Raw genomic sequence first — 22,657 nt, 5'->3', positions numbered from 1 at the left:
CAGAGGTCATTGAAGGCAAAATTTCGCCGATTTCCAGGTCGAATGTCGACAATTTCCAAGAAGCCAACGCATAACTCGGGAACCAATAGAGCTACAGCGCGGCGGAAAAGCGCATTCGATAGCCCTATTAACGCTCTTTCTGAATAGTTCTCTCAGATTTGACCTAACGTCAACGATCTGCAGGGGGCAAAAACTGCAAAAATAACCGATTTTTTTCGGAAACAGTTTTTCTGCAATAACTTTTGACCCAAGCCTTGTACGAGCTTACTTTTACCGGCATCGTGTTCCTCTCGTCAAGACGCATCGAATGAACTATAATTTGACCTTGAAAGGTCAACTTGAAAATTTGACCTCAGGTCAAGGTCATGACCTGACCGGAAAGGGTCATGTTGCATATCAGTCGATCCGTATCGTCGATCTGAACACATCTAAGGCGTTTTCATCGCTCTAGCACGCCTCTATCAAAAGTTATTTGCGAAAAACTGTTAGATACCATTCGTGACCTAAGATGACCTCAGGGCATGAATAGGGGTCACGGACACCAGTTTCATGTTCAGTGTGTCTAAACCACTTGTAATTCAGTGTTTGGGAGTGTTTATAATGTCTTTCGTCCAAAAGAGGCGCATTTCAATTTTTTCCCATTGACTTATAATGGGGAGGTCGCAAAATTGACCTGACCTTAGGTCATTGATATCAAAATGAGATATACATTTTGTACATGCTATTGCTCTTAGCAATCGCTGAAAGTTTCAAAGCAATCGGTCTCTCGGTGTAGCTATGACAGACATTGAAACTTTTTATGAGGTGAGGTCACTTCAAGTGACCTGGTGACCTGACCTTGAATGACCTTGGTCTGAAATTTTCACAACATGTGTAGAACTGATGTATGATAAGGTGTACCAAAAACGGCGGCGCTCCGCGCCGCCGTTTTTGAGATATTCGCGAAAAACCACAAGGGGGGTGTTCAAACACCCCCCAGCAGGGCGCGGGTTAAATCATGTAACAGAAAAGTGCGCTCATCCAGTGCATTTTTTTCCGGTCGACATTTCTGTTTTACCGTACCCACATTCATCAAGTATTCCAATGAGTGTCGCATAAGGAGGCATTTTAAAATGTGCTAACAACGGGGAAAATAAACCATCAATAATTGGCACTCACCTATCAGGACATTCGTTCGCTTTTGAAGTGAACCAGCAGATTGTGACATGGGTACATTTTTATTACATGAATTAAAGGTAGTTATTGCGGAAACGTTCGTAGTTATAAATCAAACTTATCCCATGATCCGATATGGTATGTGATTTTTCAACAACCACGAAGTCTCTGTTACGGCCCGCTGCAATGTAAAGAGGCGTCCGTGATCCTACCCCAGTCGGAGTCGTCACGTATCCTCGGCGCATCTCTCTCGCTTCCTCTCCCTCCCACCAACGACAGCCGACACCAGCAAATTAGCGTCGTCCGGACATTGGTCCTGTGACGTCCTGGCGCCGGTAAATTACCGGCCGGCGATCCGTCACGGTCCGTCGTTAATTCGCGCCCGTGTCTGACTAAGGATCGTCTCGCGGGTCGGGCGTGTCTGCAGTGGCCAGAGGCCGTGGCCGACTGTGGAAGTATACTGCGAGAAACAGAGAACAGAATATTGGGAACACCGAGACGGTAGGTGTTGACAGATTCCCTTGCGTCACTCCGTGGTCCTTATGTCTGCATTCCAGTTTCCTGGTTGGTTTTTCACTACGATTTACTTGCGGAAAATGATATTCTGGAAATATTTTGTAGGTTAGAACAGTATATTCAAAAAATGATTTTCAAATGCATGTTTACTTTCCTTATAGTTTGTAGCGGTTTCCGCGTAAAATTGTGTTCTTCTTTGTAAGTTACCTCTACGTTTGTAAATTGCAGTTCTGTGAAATAGATGAATGCCTCGGTAAAGGAAACCAGAATGCCACCTCCCTTTGCCCCTTCCCCTGGATAATTTCGTTAGAGCCCGTGCCCGCTGCCCATTGACACACGAACGCTGTCACATTTCGTACGGCGGTGCTGGTGAATTTTAATTAGGTACTGCGTTAGATTCAGTGGCGTGCAGCCGCCAGACCTCAGCTAAAAGGGATAATTCAGTCGAGGTAGTCTTTTGAAGAGGCTAGCTAGAGTGGCCTCAACCGAACTGTTGGTCCTTCCAAGAATCAGCTACACACACCGTTTTAAGTTCTCAGAATATAAGGCCTGCGAATGAATGCATATGCATGCGCTGCAGGTACCTCTATGCTATGGTTGGTTGGAGTCTGTTGAAGGTGAAGCTGATGTATTTATTAGTTCATTAGGCGGTGGAGAATGAAAAGCTATCTGCCGTACGAAGCTACCGAGCCGCAGAGAAGAGAAAACCCCAGTTTTATGGGGCAGCTTACAAATATTTTATAGCAATGGATGAATGGGCGACATTTGGCCACATATCGCAGGTGGATAACGCATCGCAGGTAGATGACGACACGGTCTTCCCGGGTCTAACGTGGTCTTCTCCCGACAGTTGATAGCTGGATGAATGTAGAAACGCGGGTCAAACGACTAGAGTTCTCCTGCCGAGCAAGCTGACTGCCTTCGAGTAGCGTACAGAAGCCTGATGCAATTGGCCATACGGAGTGTTACACATCTTCCATAAAAATTTGAGGTAAAAACAATGCTTTCTAAATAAGTTTTTCTCTCTCCAGAACACCACCAATATCGGTCTACTGCCCAAGCTTGAAGTCTAAAACTTAATCAACCTCTGAATCTCCAAGTATACCTATCTATATCAAACTTCTTGTTTTTATATGCCCGTTAAAAACATAGATTTCAGTAGGAATGTGGACGAATTTACCTTTTCAGTTAAAATTTGTTGACAACCTGCTGATTGTGGTGCACCATGTATGACTTTGTGTCCACCAACTTCCTCTGTTCTTATAGAGTGGCTTAATTAGTGGTCATTTATCACCTTAATTGCATCCTGGAATAAGTTTGTTACGAATATGAACTCGCTTAATCAGACTCGGCAAAGTCAGAATGTGCGGGAAATGAAAGCGCCGCCTTTGTCCTGATGGCTCCGTTAATCCAGAGGCTCCGCTTTTCACGGCCTGTTGGCCATTGTCTTGGCTGGAACACGGTGCTAAGTTTAAAAGCAGCGGCGTCACTAGTGCGCCATTAGGCCACGTCCGTCGACGAACGGCTGAGTTACATCACCGGAAGGAAGGCGATGCGGCGAAAACGACGGATACTGCGTCCGCGCCGTATGTTGCATCCATCGTCAGTAGATACTAGATAGTAGATACACAGTTAAATTTATTTCATGACTTTCTCGCGATGGAAAATATTCAAATAAATATAGAAGTATATAAACATGTTAAATATTTCTAGCTAAATGTTTCGCGTAATATTAAACACTTTGCTAGTATGTGGGATAATTTATCCACAACGATTCGTGTGAGTGATGTTAAAAGGAGACGACCATAAGTCTGTCGGCGGCGGGGCGCCGCGCTGGGATGTGTGCTTCTATCAGGAGTGAGAGGGTCACGGCTGTGTGCCGGCCTACTTACGGCCGAGTCAGGGCGCAAACAGAGCCTCCACAAAAGTGGCATCGAGCGGCCGAGTTGGCGGCGCGGCGCGGCTCGGCTCGGCCGCTGCCAGCAGCCAGTGTCGTGTGCTCCAGCCGTGAAAGAACACTAATGGAGCCGAGGAGAGAGGAGAGAGGAGGAGAAGGAGAGAGAGAGAGAGAGAGAGAGAGAGAGAGAGAGAGAGAGAGAGAGAGAGAGAGAAAGAGAGAGAGAGAGATGGGACACACCGCTAAATCGGATCGATTGCACTCCCCTCCGTGCGTATCTCCCTCTCTCCCCATACCGACCCACCCGGCCCAGAGCTCAATGGTTAACCTTAGCTCTGGATTGGTACTGCCTCCAAACAGCGTGATTTGGCATATAACTGGGTTTCTGGCAGCACCACACGCAGCCTCGTGAAATAGGATGTGGTCTAAATGCGTTCGCAACGCCTCTATAGTTGGCAGCCGCTCCAGCAATATTTGTTACTAGACTCAGCAGTATTGTTGCTAGACCCGACTGTCGTTTGTATTTTTGTAGTTGGGCTTTATGTTAGGTTGTTGTTTCAAGAAAAGCAGAAATTCTTACAAATAAGTTTGGAATAAATTTTCATCTATCTGCTCCAAGAAGCCTATCGCTATGCGTTATCGGCATGCACCATGTGTGGGTGTGGGTGGGTGTCTTTTTATTTTTGTTATGCAAAAGTTATAGAGATTCTAACCACAGTTGTCCAATATGCATAGCTTCTCCAAGTGGAACGTCCAAATTACCAAAAAAAAAAAAACACGTGAAACCGCCTCTCTGACATGTTAATTTTTCTGCTTTACATGCAGTATCGACTCGCAGCTCCCTTTGAGGTGAGATAAACAGCTGCTAGCTATGCGGCGAAACGCATCTTGCCAGGGAGGGTGCGTATTGACTCACGGCGAACGCTGGCAGCATCTCTACCTTTCACTGATTTGTATTTTCAGCTGCGAATCTGAATAAGAATCGTATGCTCGTAAGGACCATTTATTTGGTATGGGAAAGGTCCACTGGCGGATCCAGGGGGCATTTAGGGTCATGCCACCAAGCCCGTTTGGACTTCCCCTAAAGAAACGAGTATTAATATTACGCCTGTGGTGGTGCATGGAAAGAAAGGGGCTATTTCGGCCATTTGCCCCCCCCCCTCCCCACTCAAATTCCGGCTGGATTCGCCAATGGAAAGGTCCTCATACCTATACTATGTCTAAACATATACATATTTGTGAATAAGAGATATCTAAGCAGTCAGCTTTCCCTTCAAAGCTGATCTGAAAACCATGTTTAAGCTTCCCTATGAAGATTATAAGCTTATCTAATATAGGTTAGCGATTTGTTTCACCGTCATTGCAGAAGAAGTCCTGTAAATCAATTATTTTCATATCAGCCAAATTACATCATTTGATTTACTTATTTAAAAAACGATGCTTTCGTTTGACTTGACACTAATATACCCCTCCTTAGTGAAGCGGGACCTGTGTCACCACGTACTCTCGCCTGGCGACCGACCGGATCTCCCTGACGAATTACGGGCGCGCGCGCGGAAATCGAGTCATCGCCGGCGCGGCAGCCGCCCGGGATGACGGCCGCCGCAGATAGCATCTCGTCCTCGGGCGGCCACCGTCGCCGGTCAAGTGCCGCGCGGCGGGCGCTGATGAGAGCGCCGACGCCGTCCAGACCGGAGGCGGCCTGATAAGTGATGAGCGCCGCCCGCCGCCCGTCTTTATGGCAGGACGACGTGTCGGCCGGCGCCGCCGAGACTCGGCCGTCGACCGCTGATGACCCGACCCGTGTCAGAGGCGGCGGCGAAATTACCGGGCTTCCTTAATGACCGACCCAGCCCTACCGGCCACCTAAAACCACCAGCCGCAGATTGGAGATCTATGTGGAATAAAATTACCAGTGCTACTTGTTCTTAGGGGTCAGTGACCCACCCGTGCTGTATCGCTACACAGTACGCATTGCACAGTCCCACTGACATATTATTGGAATCCAATAGGCTCATTGATCAGAGACGATACACTTAATTTCAATGCTTATCAGTGTTCAAAATCTGGCTGAACGTGAATTCTCTAAAACCACCTTATCGCCGCGTCGCGTCGGACCGCGGGCGGGAGAGCCGCCTCAAGGTAGGCTGTCCCGCTCGACATCCCTGTGCTGCGGCGCAGCCTAACCAGCAGCGATCCGTGCTTCGGCGCTGAGGCGCGGCTGGCGCACGGAACAGTGAAGTTGGCGGCTGTAGATGCCAGATTGCAAGGGCGCGGGAACTACGTTCAGACTGGGGGGAGGGGGGGCACACCATAATAGAGATCAACCTAGGGTACCCCCAAATCTAGTTTTCTCACCGGTTTTAGGCCACTTATTTTTCATCCCTTGGCTTTTTCGACAAAAAAGAAAACATTTGCAAAAAAAGTGTGGTATTCCGTCTCAAAGCTGTGGGGGCATCGCCCCCACGGCCCCAGAGTTGGGGGGGGGCAAGCTGCCCCCACTGCCCCCCCCCCCCCCGGCTCCCGCGCCTATGCCAGCTTGTTTCAATCGTTGGATGTTCATTGCGTGTATATTGCTTGCATTGCATAAATCAGAATCCGGGCAATTGTTTGGGCAGCGCATTGAGGTGCTATTCTTTATCGGCTCTACAAGCGCAAGCAAGTGAGTTTTGGCTTCTGTAGCAGCAATTATGTAAACTCGGCATCTCCTGATTTAATGCTGTATAATGTGTATCATAGATAACAGTAGAACAGTAGTTCTACTGTTATCTATGTGTGTATGTAGGTACCTATAGGTCTACTGTTCGATGATTTGATGTTTGCATAGCAAACTTCCGGAAAACTTGCAGGCTGCGGCATGTGGGCGGTTTGCCAACTGTTTGAAGCTGCTCACTGCCCGCTGCATTGCATTGCACTGCATTGAACTCATCTTTCCAAGCTCAGCACGCAAAGCAGTTATGTATCCTGCCCATGTTTGTTCAGAGTTCAGACCTTCTTTCAGTTCTTGCTAAGGGATTAGACATGTGACATCAAATTTCTTTGAAGTGTAACGTTAGCGATGGCTATATGCTGATTTATATTCCGCCAAAAGTCCGTTGTCACTTGTCACGATACAACAGTGTTTCATGTTTCAGCCTTTTTGGTGGCAAATTACACCTAATGGGGAAAATATTTTCATCCCTAAAATATGAATGACCGACTTTACTTCATCTCTGAAAAGAGTTTCATGTATTCCCAACAGCCAGTTCACTTGTCACTTGACAGTTGATGCACCCACATCCTTTTGTTCCACACCCTGTCAAGATCCTGACATGAAATCCTGGTTTATCGGTTAGCATAAAAATTGGCATTACACCATTTTGCAAAAATACTGCAGTTATTTACTTTCTTTCTTCTCATCCTAGGATTTTTTCTTCATTGGCACACCCAACCAATATCTAATTTTAGAACACTGCGATACAACATGGTTGACAGTTGGCTGCGGGACTCAGCCGATCCGACAGCGGCTGTCGTCGCTGCGAGGCTGCTGCTCACCGGATCAACGGGCCACTGAATACTGATCGGGACGCAGTGACCCGGTGTCTGTGCCAGACGCCTCAGAAAGCGGCAACAGACGGCCGGGGCCGGGCCGGGGCGCTGCCGCGCCACTGAAGGTATTATCAGCCATTCGCGGACCAGCCGCCGCCGCCGCGGCTGGCTCGCCAGCGGCCGACTGCCGCCGCTAATCCAGTTAACCAAGCTGGCCGAGCCGACTGAATTATGACGAAGTAACTAGTATCTAAATCGCGGGCTGTTCCCTCGTCACGGGAGCAAAATGCGTCGGCGCCATAACTTAGACGGCCAACAGGAAGAGTCACGATGGCTGAGAAATTGTGTTTGTAAAAGCATAAGACACCAAAGTAATTCGCTAATGTGGGATGATGTTGCAAATAAGTAGGTGCAGTGCGCTGAGGACACAGTCCACATATAATATCACATTAAACTCTGACGTTCAAATAAAATATCATTATTGATTTCATATAGATTACAGCACCATACTACACATGGCAAAGTTAATTATTCATTTAATCAATTTACAGCTGGCCAGACTCTCCGCGCTCGGCCCTTTTCAGTCACATTACCGGTGGCGGGGCCAGCCGGGATCATCAACGTCCGATTCATCCCCATATGTTCTGAGCGATGTTCCGGCGCGAACTCGATCATTTGCCCTCCTTTCACAAATGTAACCGAATCAGAGAGCGGATTAGAAGTGGTGAAAACGGAGACAAAAATAGTTCAGGGAAAGCACCTCTGACGTGAAAACCTGAGTCCCAATATTTTATTTTACGGCTAGTGAAGCCTAATATTATTCTTTGAATTTTGAATGTCGGAGACTGTGCCAGGGCTCAAAATGATAAAAGTGACATTCTCAAAAGTTAAAGGGACACTCCCACCTTAACATTAGTTTTGAGTTGAGATAGCCAAATTGGTGGCCATGGCCTACAAATACCGGTTTGGGCACTCACAACATCGAAAAATGCTTTAATTCGAAGATATGGAATTTCAAACTTGCAGTTTTCGGATTCTAAGGGGCTAATGCATTGGAATGCCCCCTTAGAATTTGTGACGTCAGCGGAGATCTAACGATTTTTAAATCTTAGACTAAAACCATCGTTAACACGTGGTGGTATACGCTGCTTTGCGCGCAACGTCTGCCGCACTTTAAGGCTGCCAAATTATTGCTTCCAAATAAAGTCGCTAGTAACAGGGGAGATCCCAAAAAGTAAACAAAAGTAAAAGCCTAATATCTTGAAAACCAGTGAATATTTTTCGGTGAAATTTGGTAGATATTCGTTTTCGCTCTTTCTGAACCAAGGGACATCACTTTCATGCCAATTCATTAACTTTTTTGAAGGTGGGAGGGTCCCTTTAATGCAAATATTAAGCTTATGATTCACCTTACATGAAAGGATATGTTACGTGAATTTATGTATATTTGACATAAGTCAACAGTTGTATTAGTTCTGACACCGCCTGTGAGATCTCATCAACAGCTGTAGCGATCTCTTCAGCTGTCAACAACCATTTCACCCCTGTCAGCAGCTGTGCCGTCTCCATTAGCGGCCGCACCGCTCCGTCGGCGGCTGTCCGGCGCTGTCGGCCGCCGGCCCACCTGGCCGTATCAACACCCGGCCCGCCGGCATCTCTGCGGTACCGGCCGGCCGTCGGTATCGACTTTACCGCGCCGGTGAGCCGGCGGGCAGGGAGGGGCGCCGGAGGCTGCAGCTCCGTACCGAGGGCGGCACGTGAGCCGCCTAGGCGAGCGGCCGGCGCCGAGCCGAGCTGAGAGCCCGCCGGCCGGCCGGCCGAGTGGCAGCTCGGGAGCTCTCCACGCCACCTCGAGTGGCCCGCCCGCCTGCCTACAGAAACCCTCGGCGGCCGCTTAGTGGAACTGTGAGTGCAGCTTTGCAAAGTAATCCAGCGGAGCCCGAGCAGTGCACGTTTGTGTACACGGTGGAGGAGAATTGGCGTCTTTCTCTAAGTGATTGGCACACTTGCGTATTATTATTTATGGGAGGAATGTGTGCTGCATGATTATTACGGAATTGCATATTCCTTCATTACATGTTAATTAACTTCCATGTTTTTCATTGAAAACGCTCATCTTGTGTCATGCATAATACAAACTAGAAATTTAACACAATATAATTCCGATACCCTCGCTTTGTCTAGTATTTGTATCTTCTCAATGTTTTGTATGTGTGAGAAATAATAAAATAAATAGTTAGTCCATTCCTACCTCCTCTGTTACGTACTTTTAGCGATGACTGGAACATTTGTCACTAAAAGTTCAGAAACTGGACAAAGCACTCATAAAATGGTGTCTCAAAGACTGTTGGCAGCGAGACATAGGAGGTCGTAATTTACAGAAGTAATAAACAGCGACACCGAACACAAAGCCAACTGCGCGACGTTTCTTCTTCCAGTTCAGGCACTTCTTTATAAAAGGTTGGGAAGAAGGTGTGCAATTATTAACGACTTTTTATCTAACTAGAAAGCGAATTTTATCGATAAGTTGTTAGTACTCTTTCTACATGAATTACCTGACGATTCTTGAGTGTGACGTTGCCAATATCCGTCGAATTCGTAGTTTGTGCGCTCAATTTAGCGTTCTTTGGTCAAAACACCACCCCGTGCCAAGAACAACACGGCTCTAGATCATTGACCGCACCAGAGAGTAACACACCGCACAGGGCCGCCGGGCTGCGACAACACAATACCATCGAACCACAACTCAGGTCATCGGACCACAGCGTAAAACCACTGGAGTCTGGACCAAATCACTGGACCATGAGCACGACCACTGGATCACGTCACAGCTGAGCCAGCACCGCTGGACCACAGAGAATAGAGGTCTTATAACATTATAAGATCTCTATGCGCTGGACTACAACACCGTACCACCGAGCACAGGTGAGGACCGTCGAACTGTATCTCACGACCCCTGCTCTCAGTGCAGCACAGCTCCGCTCAGGACACGCGTCTGAGGCGAGCGGCCCTCGGCGGCGCCTTCTGATTGGTCACGAAGCGCCTCCGGTTGGTCGGTCGGCACGCTATCGGCCAATCAGCCACGCCCGCGCGCGTGACTCCATTCTGACAGAGTAGCTGGAGAGTGACTATCGCCCCCGGGGCCGGGATGCCCAGCCACCGCGACCCTGGGCCCTGCAACCTGCTAGTGCTGCACATGGCTGTACGAAATTGCCAGACTAGAAAAGCTTGTTGGCTTTAACCAAAGCAGTCCTCGAAGCTGCAACAATCAACATGTTTCTTTTTGTCTGTCTTTTTTGGGAAAGATGTGTTGGAATGAGAGCGAAATAAAGTGACTTTGGTTGCCAAGCACCAAGTAGCCTAAACGCCAAAGAAAAATTATGAAATGTCATGGGCATGGAACACCAAAGTGACAATCGAGAAGGTAATGTGATGTGTCATTTTGCTCATTAGCAACCAGCAAAGTAAAAAAGGCATTGCAACATAAGTTTCAAATCAAGTGACTACCGATATACATAAATCCAAGAATATGTGCTGGTGAGTGGTGAATATGAAAGCGCAAGCGGCGGCCGATGTCGGAGCGTCTGACGATTGGATGAGACACGTCTGTCGGTCCGTGCCGGCTCTAGTCAGAGTCAGCCGCCGTCCCTGGGGTCGCCGCTCAGAGGTCGGGTACCAGATCGGGCCGGTCGGGCGAGCCGATCAATCGGGACGGGCCGGATCGGTCCTCCCCCCCTACCCCCCACCCGGAGTCACACCACACACAGTGGTCAGATGTGGCACCGACCGCCGGCTGGAGCCGATGTCACCTACGGGCACTGCTCTGCCTGTCTCGGTTAACATGTGGCACTGACCGCCTATCTGGAGCCTATACGGACACTGTTTTGCCTGTCCCGGCCAGCCTGCAAGAGCAGCAGGCAGCCATCAGCATAGCAGCAGCTGCAGAAAAGCAATGAGATCGGCTACCGGCGAGACGTGGCGACTGTAGGCATACCAGAAGCAAGTTCACTTCGCCTGCTGCAACAATGAAGCTGTCACCTTTACCTATATGCAGCAGCTGGTGGCTTTCCACGTCTGCAGCAGCAGCTGCGAATTTACCTTATCTGCAGCAGCTGTGGTGGTTTACCCACCTCGTCTGCAGCAGCGGCGGCAGCGGGATCAGCGCGGCAGCTGCGCTACTTTATTTCCTGGAGCGCAACTGTCGAGACAGCCTATTCAGTTCATCGTCTCCATCGTGCGACTACGAGTCTCGATTGGGCCGTGAAACAGTTATGAAACACAGCCGGGCCCGCCGGCGACGTCGGGATATCGCTTCCCTGAGCAGGCGGAAACTGGCTCAGTTCGGGCCTGCTGGTCGTCAGAGCGCCGACGCCATGCCTCGCTGATGGAGATTTGTGTAATGCTGCTGATAACAGTCGGGCCGATTGACAGATTTTATTTGACGGCTCAATTCTGCGCCGACAATTGTTGGACCCGTTTAAGCGACGGTCCTCTGTAGACATTCAATAAATTGCAACACTGGAATTGGAGCAATCGTCTGCCAGCAAACACGGCTGTTCGCAATAGCCAAGCATGACGATCATGGTAAAAGTTTTGCGATGCTGTTGTCATGACCCGTCAAACAATGACGGCACAGTGTGACAGACGGTTTGTTTCGCCAGTCTTCCGGGCTGCTCATCTAGCTCACTGGACAATATCGTAGGGTAAGGGTGGGTAAGAGTACGCGGGCGATAAGAGTACGCATCAGCTGTTTCGGTTGCTTAGCAACGCGGGTTTGTCGAATTCATGAAGTGACATGAAGCCGCCAGTGCGTGCTTGTCACCAACGGAACGTGGGCGTTGAGCGGCGACGCTGTTGAGTTTAAGGCGATGAATATTATTTTCGAGCGTTATGATATTATTATGGTATGGTACAATAATTTTAATACTTGGCAGTTGAGATAAGGTACATTTCCGTGATTGTTGTGGGAAACTTGTGAGGTTATCTGGGGAAATACAGGCAACGTGCAATATTCTGTTTGCGAAGTTTTGCACAACGTTTCGGGGTTGTTTTGTGCGCGAATTGCATGCACGGTAAGAGGACGCACTGTACAGGATGGTAAGAGTACGCAGAATTATACATTAAATCGAATATACAGAAATATAAAATTATTAATCTATCGCTCAATGACGTTTGTTTTGTAGGTATATCATCAATGGAGCACTGTGATGCAGATGCGTACCCGAAATTCTTCAAAATACGAGTTATTCTCCCTTTTGATTGTGCATTTTTTTTTAAGAAACACACGACATGATTATTTCCTAATTTATAGACTTGAAAGATTTATTTTATGTTTTTCTTTTTGGATACTAGAAATAACTTAAATGCCTTCTGAGTTTGAAGTTAAGCATTTGGACAGTACAAGCTGCATAGGTGTGTGTTCATATGCTTGCGTACTCCACCCGCCTGGCGTGCGTACTCTTACACACCCCATATGGTAAGAGTACGCAACTGCAGCGGTTCAGAAAATGTCAGTTTTAGACCACTTCCATTTACGCTGAAGGATCGTTGCCCCATGGGATGATGGCTAATTCAATTAACTTTAATATTCCCTATTTGCGATTTCTTTCTGTCAAATATTAAACAAATGAGAGCAAGAAATCCGCTAAGTGCGTACTCTTATACGACTTCACCCTATACGGCGGAGATCAGCGAGCGTGTGATCGCAGTGCTGACACCAGGCACAACACTTCGGACGATTTATTAAAAATATTCGCTTATATCAGTTTGAATTTCTTTAAAAAGAATGTTTCAACATGACAAATAAACAATCGTAGTGCGACTTCAGGGCTTTGCAACTCCGCTACATTTTTTAACCGGCGATTTCCAGTCATTGCTGGTCATCAGGAAACCGTTGGCGCCATGGGTGCCGTGGGCCCGTGGTCAAACACCATGCAGCGGGTGCGGTTTGTTTGGCGCGCTGTGGCCGGCGGACGGTCGTGGCCTCTGGACCGGTACTGGGTGCCGGCAGATCGATCCACTCTGACATTCAGAGCGGTCCAGACGGCGCCACCGGGACGACCGACTATCGACAAATTCAGCCATCTCAGCCGCACCTATCAAAACGCGCCGTCTGCCCGCCGGCTCAACGCATTAGCTTATTGGAGACTCTGGGTGCAAAACACGGTAGGCAGCAGAGATGAGAGATTCTCGACTTCCAGCCATATTCATTTACTTTTACTAAAGCTAAATTTCCCATCTCACTCGTTAACTATAGTGTAGCGTTGACAAAATCAGCATCCGTGTGCGTACTTATCGATTTTTTACATTTTCTTATTGTAACATCTTTTCGATTTCATGTCAATGAGTAGACCTATTTACCATAAAACGGCTTTGATCTGTCGCGATCTGATCTTCTGATTGCCAATAGGTAGTTACAGTAAAATGCGCAAATAAGCAAGGCTATGTCGTAAACCAATCTTTTAGAAGTAGATTGATGTCTGATGAAAAGACGAAACTTTAAAACGTTAGCCATCGACGGTTTCCTAGATAGCACGGACGTTCAAAGTCCCCTCTAAACCCGGTACTTATTGGATCAGCGGACTAAGGCCAGCGACACGGGCTTCACTCTCCGAACGGAGATTGGGCAAATTCCAACGCTAATATCGCCTTTGGCCGGCAATAGAATCGGACGTGATTCAGCGAATGGTAGAATGTGGGATGCCTACATCGGTTGCAGAGTAAAATGTTAGACTATTTTAGGGTTTCTTTGTACTGATGGGTGCTCCTAATACCCTTGAGAAACTGCCATACCCTTGAGAAACTGCATTCTTCTGACTTTTGTTGTGAAACCGATGAGTAGAACTCACTAAGTGGCTGAACACAGAGGAAAACTACAGCATTATTGTCGACCGTATTTGCAAATGATCATAATTACGGTGTCTTACTCTTATATTTCAATGAAGTATTTACCATATTACGCGATCGGAATGCAGGTACCAAGATTGCCAAATAGTGAGTGAAATGACTGATGATACCAGCAACCATCCTGATTCGCATACATTATTCGCATACATACGTGTTTGCATTGCTCATCAATTCCTGAAGACTTGTAGGCCCACAGCCTGATCTTCAAACTTTTGACTTGTCGAAGGCCGGGTGAATAAGCCGGTCGTCGTTCAAGAAGCTGATCGATAATGAAATATAAAACGTAATGATTAGCGAGTGGCAATTGATGAATATTGGTCATAAATTGAGTTGGGATCACGACGCGACTAAACACGTTAACATCATGAACTATGACAGCGTTTCGATGAAGATATCGACTGAGTAAGACAGACGGGGATATGCAGAAGCGAGTGTGTGCTGTTGGTGTCAGTCACATCCAGTAGTTCATAGCTCACAGATCCTCCGACCTCTAGACTAGCGCTGGATACAGATCACTGTGGCTTATCATCTCTCTCACAGTCTTGCAAGCTGCAAAGTGACGTATGCTAACCGACAGGCTCGTCTATAGTTGGCACTTGGCATCTTTACAAAGGCTCGGGACGTTTTGTCTAACAGCTGCACATCTTTGTATAATATGATCAGGGATCCAGGCACTCAATGCTATTTTTATCCATGCTACAACATTAGGGATGCAACAAATAGTGCGATGAGCCTTTATGAAGCATCCTTTCTTGGCGACTCAAATTTGACAAGCTATTTCGGTGATTGCGAGGACGTCGTTTCTTCATTTTGGGCAAAGCATATCACCACACCTTTTTCCACCTGCCACTGCATTACAGGGACCCTCCCACCTTCAAAAAAGTTAATGAATTGGCATGAAAGTGATGTCGCTCTGTTCAGAAAGGGCGAAAACGAATATCTACGAAATTTCATCGAAAAATATTCACCGGTTTTCAAGATATTTGACTTCTACTTTTGTTTACTTTTTGGAATCTCCGCTGTTCCATATACGACTTTATTTGAAAGTGCGGCACTTGTTGCGCGCAAAGCAGCATATACCACCGCGTGCTACCAAGCGTTTAAGTAAAAGATTTAAAATCGTTAGATCTGCGCTGACGTCACACATTCAGATTGCATTAGCCCCTTCTGAATCCAAGTGCTGCAACTTTGAAATTAGATATTTTCGATTTGAGGCATTTCTCGATCTTGTGAGTGTTCAAACCGGTAAGTGCAAGCCAGGGACCCCATTTTGGCTATCTCAACTCAAAACTAATGTTAAGGTGGGATGGTCACTTTAAAGGATGCAATCTTGCAGTTGTTTTTGTTTAGTAGGCTTTGATTAAACGATCATGATACCTTCTCAAGCATAGCACGCATTTTATTTTTTCAAAGTACAGCATACATCATACCTTAATGAGATATGCATGAAATGAAAATGGGGAAAATAAATCATCTTTGCTTGGCTTGGCTTTCGATAAAGCATATCTTATCAGCTGTCATTTATAAGAAAGGCATGACATTTTGCTAATGTGCTTTTGGCATCATCAATTACCAAAGCTGCTGAGATGGAGCCATTAGTCTAAGAGGATCTCGCATTAATTTGTCTTTGTTGAATACCCAACAAACGATGCGAGCGATTCGTCCGATGTTTAAGATTTATGTCTTTGCAGAGACTCGGCTTCTGATAAGAGACAAGCATGTCGCCTGCCGATTGCATTGCAACTCCATTCTTAAAGGTAGTGTGCCAGCTTTCCTGGACCGTATGGAGTTAATGGCCCAGATAAGGAGAACCGGATTTTTAGAACTTATCCATACCTTCAAAACTCATGGAAACGTCTTAAATTCTTCAAATTTTGAGTACCCCAGTGCGAAATTCGCCCCGACGGGTTGTCGGTCGTACCCCAACCACATTTCACACCACTATGAACAATAAATGCACACACTGAAATCGCTATTACCGATATGCTCATCCAATCAAGTTTCGATAAACCCGTTCATCATCATCTCCTGCGGTTTCGAACACGCCTGTTAGGTGGTGCGGTAGACCGCGCCCAAAGCCAGGGCCCCGGTAACGTGAGGTAGCCGAGTCGGGGCAGCGTGCGCGCTGACCCAAGCCGGGGCCGCGCGTCCTCCCGGTGTCATGTGATAGCCCGGGGCTGCCCGCGGGGATGCGGTAGACCGCGCCCAAAGCTGCGGCCCTGGCATGGGTCAGCGCACGCTGCCCCGACTCGGCTACCCCACGTTACCGGGGCCCTGGCTTTGGGCGCGGCTTCTGCTCATACTTTGTGGTGCGGTGGTGGTGCGTCGGGCCGCGCGCTCTGACTTCGGCCAAGAAAAATGCGTTAGCTGATCATTGTCATTTCTGCCACTTGCGTGTGGTGAAATGGGGTCATAACTTAAGAGACGGCTTTTCATATCAATTATTTTACATAAAATCATATTTCAAACCATAAATAATGTTCGACAGCCAAATAAAAGAAACAATACCAATACAGGCTTACAGTTTACGGCTCGACATTGTGCTGTCTACGATTAGACAGCTGATAACTCATTCCCGTACGTCGTAACTCTATAATGACCTTTGCTTATTGTCACATGTGCGCCGCATTCGCGATTGTTGCCGACGCCTGTTTGCAGGCCTGCCCACTACAGTTGTTAAACATATCGAAAAACCGATAAACTTTTAGGCAAAAAAGGCACTATTCCAGACCCATTTTTGATTTTTTTTTGCGATATTAGGTAAAAACAGAAGCTTCTTATCCTAGGAAAAATAAAATGGGAAATCTTTCAAAGGTGGCACACTACCTTTAAACGTGTACGGAATGTTGATATTTCCTATATGACTAGCATATTTCATGTTAGACTCAGGCAGGCGTATAAGCATACGCTTATAAAACTAGATGCCGGCAGCGCTCGTGCGTTGCCTTGGGCCAGAATTGGAGGATCCATAGCCCAATGGCTTCATTAAAAAGAAAGCGTTTTGCTTTTTTCTAATGATAATGATTACCGTCTAAAACGAAATAATGAGGTCGAATGCACTATGCAGCATGTCGTCTCTATTCGACCCTGTAGTCGAAATTTAATGCCCCTGTCGAACTCCAATGCAACAGATAAATTATCTCGCCGGAATGTCGTGATCAAATGTATTCTTCTTATGACCTGCAAGTTTTGAACCAGTTAGAGCTGCCGTTTACCCTGCAGGCGTGGCAACGTACGAAGGGGTGCAATCGGCTTGCACGTGCATAGCTCATGCACCACAGAGTTTAGCTCAACCAAATGTCACAAATGTGCATTATTTTGGAGGCCTTGCCTGGGACTACCATTGAACCGATTTTGAGGTTGATAGCTTAAAATTTCTTTGAGCCAGAGGACCTCACGTCAAAACGGTTTTCCGACCCCAGCACGTGCAGCCTGCACCCCTCGCAGACGGTGACCCCCTGGAAACTGGTTCAAGGTGTTACCGATGTGTCCCGCCAGTATGGCTTTGCCGGTGACCTCGGGTTGACCTGTAGCCTTGACAAAAAATTTCGTGTCACCGAAACTTTGAAGCGGAATAGCATGTGCCACGAAGCACCGGGCGAACCGAGGCCAGCACCAAAAGTTTACCTCGCCGGAGACGAATCAAACGGTCCCACTTTCGTCCCGATCGGTCCACCCATTTTGACTCCAGGTCCAAAAAAGCTTGAACAAACTCACTCACATACTCACATACTCACTGACAAACAGGTTCAGCCGAACTTTTTTTCAGCGACCCACCAATGGGAATTTCGGGATGCAAAAGCATGCTATCGCCATATCGCATGCTTTTGATCCTCCAATTCTGGATTATTTATTTCACGCTGTAGGTGCACTATACATTAAACCACGAGTAGGTACTTCAACAAATCTTTTAAACGTCTCGCCTATCGGCTCGACATTTAACAGATTTTTTCTACCTACGAGCGGTTTGATAATTTCATCCCGTACCAGCGATATCTTCCGGGCGCTTAAAAGTAAAAAATACATTTTGTATAAAAAAATATGATATATTGCAGACTAGATGAAATGTTTACTAGACGTTTAACCAAGCGTTTAAAAGTTTGTTAATCGTCTAGACGTTTAACAAATCAGTTACACGACACCTGATAATTTTCTATCTTTGCACGTGAAGCAATTGTAAACACTGTCTACGGTGCGGGATAAATATGGATCACCATGCATGGTAAATGTAGATTGCATTGCACTATTAAAAGATTAATTATTAGGAAATAGGTGCATAACCTAGGTATCATTCTAAGCGTAGCATTGGTGCGAGGGAATAGTTTATAAAAATGCCGCCAGGAACCAGAAATAATCGACTGTGTTATCATGTTAACCCGCGCCCTGCAGGGCCCAATCTCACCAAGTGCGGTAAACTGAATTTGGGGTAAAATACCAAACTACCCCACTCCACAACTACAAAAATACTACCCCGAAATTAGTTAAACTAGCTTGGTGAGGTTGGGCACTTGGCCCAATCTCACCAAGTTATGTAAACTTAATTTTGGGACAGTATTTTTGTAGTTACGGAGTGGGGTAGTTTGGTATTTTACCCCAAATTGAGTTTACCGCACTTGGTGAGATTGGGCCCTGGGCCCAATCTGGGGGGGGCCCAGATTGGGCCCATCTGGGGGGTGTTTGAACACCCCCCCCCCCTTGTGGTTTTTCGCGAATATCTTAAAAACGGCGGCGCTCCGCGCCGCCGTTTTTTAGTACACCTTATCATACATCAATTATACACATGTTGTGAAAATTTCAGACCAAGGTCATTCAAGGTCAGGTCACCAGGTCACTTGAAGTGACCTCACCTCATAAAAACTTTCAATGTCTGTCATAGCTACACCGAGTGACCGATCGCTTTGAAACTTTCAGCGATTGCTAAGAGCAATAGCATGTACAAAATGTTTATCTCAGAATTTTGATATCGATGACCTAAGGTCAGGTCAATTTTGCGACCTCCCCATTATAAGTCAATGGGAGAAAATTGAAATGCGCCTCTTTTGGATGAAAGACATTATAAACACTCCCAAACACCGAATTACAAGTGGTTTAGACACACTGAACTTGAAAATGGTGTCCGTGACCCTTGTTTATGCCCTGAGGTCATCTTAGGTCACGAATGGTATCTAACAGTTTTTCGCAAATACCTTTTGATAGAGGCATGCTAGAGCGATGAAAACGCCTTAGATGTGTTCAGCTCGACGATACGGATCGACTGATATGCAACATGACCCTTCCCGGTCAGGTCATGACCTTGACCTGAGGTCAAATTTTCAAGTTGACCTTTCAAGGTCAAGTTATAGTTCATTCGATGCGTCTTGACGAGAGGAACACGATGCCGGTAAAATTAAGCTCGTACAAGGCTTGGGTCAAAAGTTATTGCAGAAAAACTGTTTTCGAAAAAATCGGCTATTTTTGCAGTTTTTGCCCCCTGCAGGCAAAACCGTTGACGTTAGGTCAAATCTGAGAGAATTACTCAGAAAGGGCGTTAATAGGGCTATCGAATGCGCTTTTCCGCGGCGCTGTAGCTCTATTGGTTCCCGAGTTATGCGTTGGCTTCTTGGAAATTTTCGACATTCGACCTGGAAATCGGCGAAATTTTGCCTTCAATGACCTCTGATGACCTGACCTTTGACCTGACCAAAAAATTGACCGAAGTGATTTCGTCATTATTTTTTACGCTCTTTCGAACGCCGCCTTCCGCGTATCGCTACGTGGCCCAGGAGCCGAGTTACAAGGGGGGTGTTCAAACACCCCCCCCCCCCCCCAGCAGGGCGTGGAAATCCAGGACCCCCAGCAGGGCGCGGGTTAAGCTAGTTACTTGTCTTATGTTTATTGTTTATAGCCAAAAGACAGCTCATGTCCACCGTTGTGTCCGTGCCCCGTAAGGGGAGGGGGGTCAAGACGGCCCCTTGTCTCCTTCCCTCAATATCTTTAACGTAATAACGACATCGCCATTAAACTTGCAGTTGCCAATTGCCATTTCCATATTAAATCTTCGGATGATGATCTGAAGACGAGTCAAAGACTGTGACACTGTGGCCGAAAATGACGTAAGATAGACATCATGTTCTAGATGTTTTGCTCACAAAACATGATATTAGGGAGAAACTTTCACATTACCAGAGGACAACGCTTCAGACAAAAATAACATTTAAAATTAATGGCGTTACAAAGCTATCGGTTCGGATTAAAGCAAAAATGGAATTTTGATTTTTTACGAGACGACGTGCTACAATCGGACCAACCACCTTCCTGGCACGGGTCAATCATATTGTCTAAAATGTTGACATCCGAGTAAAATATTTCCGAATTGGTAATATGTTGCTATACCTCTTGGCTGTAAGAATTCATTTTCAATTCGAGTGTCATCCGTTATTTAGCTTGGTAAACGTATTATGATTAGCTATACCGAATGATCTAAAAAAATGTTTTGAGCAATTGGCAAATAGGTACGGGCGCTCAACATTGCAAAACCACAAAACAGTGTTCACTTTAAAAGGAAACACTACCACACTTGACTACCTGTTCACGAGCCGAGTACCCGTCGCACACACCATGAGCTACCAAATATCTCAAAACCTCAGGCCACTCACCGTCATTGCGGCAGCCAGTCTATCCGAGGGCTGGGGGTCGGCCGGCGGCTGGGGAGGGTCCTGGGATGACGGGTCCGGGCAGCGCCGCCACCGCCAGACCACGGGAGCGGCAGCATCCGACTGGGGGTGGTCGGCCGTCGGACAGACCGACCGGCGACGGCACCGGCGCGACGAGACGCGTGCCGCTCAGCCGACGGGCCGGGAGAGGGAGGGAGAGAGAGGGGGAGAGGGGTAGGGAGAGAGAGAGGGAGAGGGAGGGGGAGGCAGAGAGAGAGAGGGAGAGGGAGGGAGAGTGGGAGAGAGAGAGAGAGTGGAAGAGAGAGAGAGAGAGAGAGAGAGAGAGAGAGAGAGAGAGAGAGAGAGAGAGAGAGAGAGAGAGAGAGAGAGCGAGAGAGAGAGAGAGAGAGAGAAAGAGAGAGAGGTGTGGTTTGGAAAAGGCGGAAACGGAGAGGGAGGTAGGCTGTAGGAGTGAGACAAAGACGGAGACAGAAGCTTTTTGTGCTATACCTACTGACGGACAGGGGAAGGCAGGGAGGTAGGTAACTAACGAGCGAGCGAGTTCTTCTTTTTTAGATCGTGAACTCAACTACATTTGATGCTATCCCCATTCCCCATGTTATCCCCACTGCAAGCGCCACATGCAAAATGAAAAAGTGTCAACGTCGTTCCAATTCAGTAACCCGGCAATTACTGGGCCGACCCTCAGCCCTGTTCTAAGTAGAAACGAATATGGACGCATGCTCGCATCAGATAGTACAGTTATATACATAGATATACAAGGCATGAGACAGTGACGAAAATAGGAAGAGACAGGCACACAGACCGTGATGAAGCCCCAGCGCTTCTTTTCACTGCAGGACCACAGGCAGATGCGTGGAGATGGAATCCTGGGAATCTGCAGTGGAAATAAAACGAGAGATCGGTGAGGATTTTGATGGCTGGTTCAAAGTGTCGCCGGAGATTTCCTCGCGGATATTCAGCTGTAGCGCTCGCAATAGAGACGACATTGAGGCATTAAGGCTGAATGTTCATCCGAATAGAGGGTATCAGTTTGTATTTTCGCTTGGAATCGAGCGTCAATAAGAGATTTCCTAGAGGATCATCTGTCATCGAGCGATGACATTGCACTGATGTTAAAACGCCCACGGGAAAAGGAAAGAAGACATAAGAATGTTTTGGATGGACCCGTAAATGTGGAACTATATTGTATTTATAGACATACCTACAGCATCTACGTTCAAGGTGAGCTTTAAGTTGAGGCCATGATTTATATTAAGCAGTTTATTATGTGCAGGCCGGGCCGTAGCCTAACCTCTACCGTTCGATACGGCAATGCCTACTCGGGGTATCGGGATAATAAGGACGACAAAGTTTATTGTAGGTAACCTTCAAAACCGGACACGGTTCGTCTCACAAAACTAACTTCAACTGGCTACGGCTGCTCCCCATGCACGGCTTTCTGCTCCTCGGAACTCCGAACTCAAGCATAGTTCCAAAAGGTGCAGGTCTCGCGGGTCTCAGCGGTAGGTTTTGCACCTATAGAAAATTTAGTGTACTTCAGACTATATCTTCGTCGTCTTAAACGTTGAAGATGCGATCGACTTGTTGGTTCACAAGCCGGCCATGATCGTGCAAAATGGCTTCATCGTTGATCTATTAGTTTCTGAGATATAACCGGAAATGTTAACCCGGCGGCCGCTGGGCCTCCGCGCCACCCGCCGGCCGCTGGGGGGGGGCATACAGTTGCCCCCCCTTTACTTCCGCGACGATATCGTCGCAACGCGAAGAGATAGAGAAGCAAAACTTTGCACACGTCTTTCTGAATACCTAGCCGAGGTTGTGTCGAAATTTGGTGTCGATCCCATTTGAAATGACGTCACAGTGACGTCATAAGTAAAATTATAGATTTGCGACTCTCAGTTTCCTCACGATACATCAGATGTATGGGACCGAATATAAAAAGCCGATTATTGGTCAGGAACTAGATGGAAGTGTGCTTAGATGTTTTAGGATGACAGCA

General features: G+C 47.1%; 1 protein-coding gene across 1 annotated transcript in view; it reads right to left on the bottom strand.

The window, feature by feature from the left end:
• Positions 1-20,643, bottom strand: part of LOC122365576 (leucine-rich repeat neuronal protein 1-like) — a 35,343-nt gene extending 14,700 nt beyond the window's left edge. The window contains exon 1 of the mRNA XM_043336907.1: positions 20,638-20,643. Within this exon, the coding sequence (XP_043192842.1) occupies positions 20,638-20,643 (6 nt within the window). The remainder of the gene's footprint in view (positions 1-20,637) is intronic.
• Between the last annotated feature and the right edge of the window lie 2,014 nt (positions 20,644-22,657).

Source organism: Amphibalanus amphitrite, unplaced genomic scaffold (genome assembly GCF_019059575.1).
Source record: "Amphibalanus amphitrite isolate SeventyFive unplaced genomic scaffold, NRLGWU_Aamphi_draft 000749F_arrow, whole genome shotgun sequence".
NCBI classification, from domain to species: Eukaryota; Metazoa; Arthropoda; class Thecostraca; order Balanomorpha; family Balanidae; genus Amphibalanus; species Amphibalanus amphitrite.
This window is presented reverse-complemented; position numbering and strand designations above follow the sequence as displayed.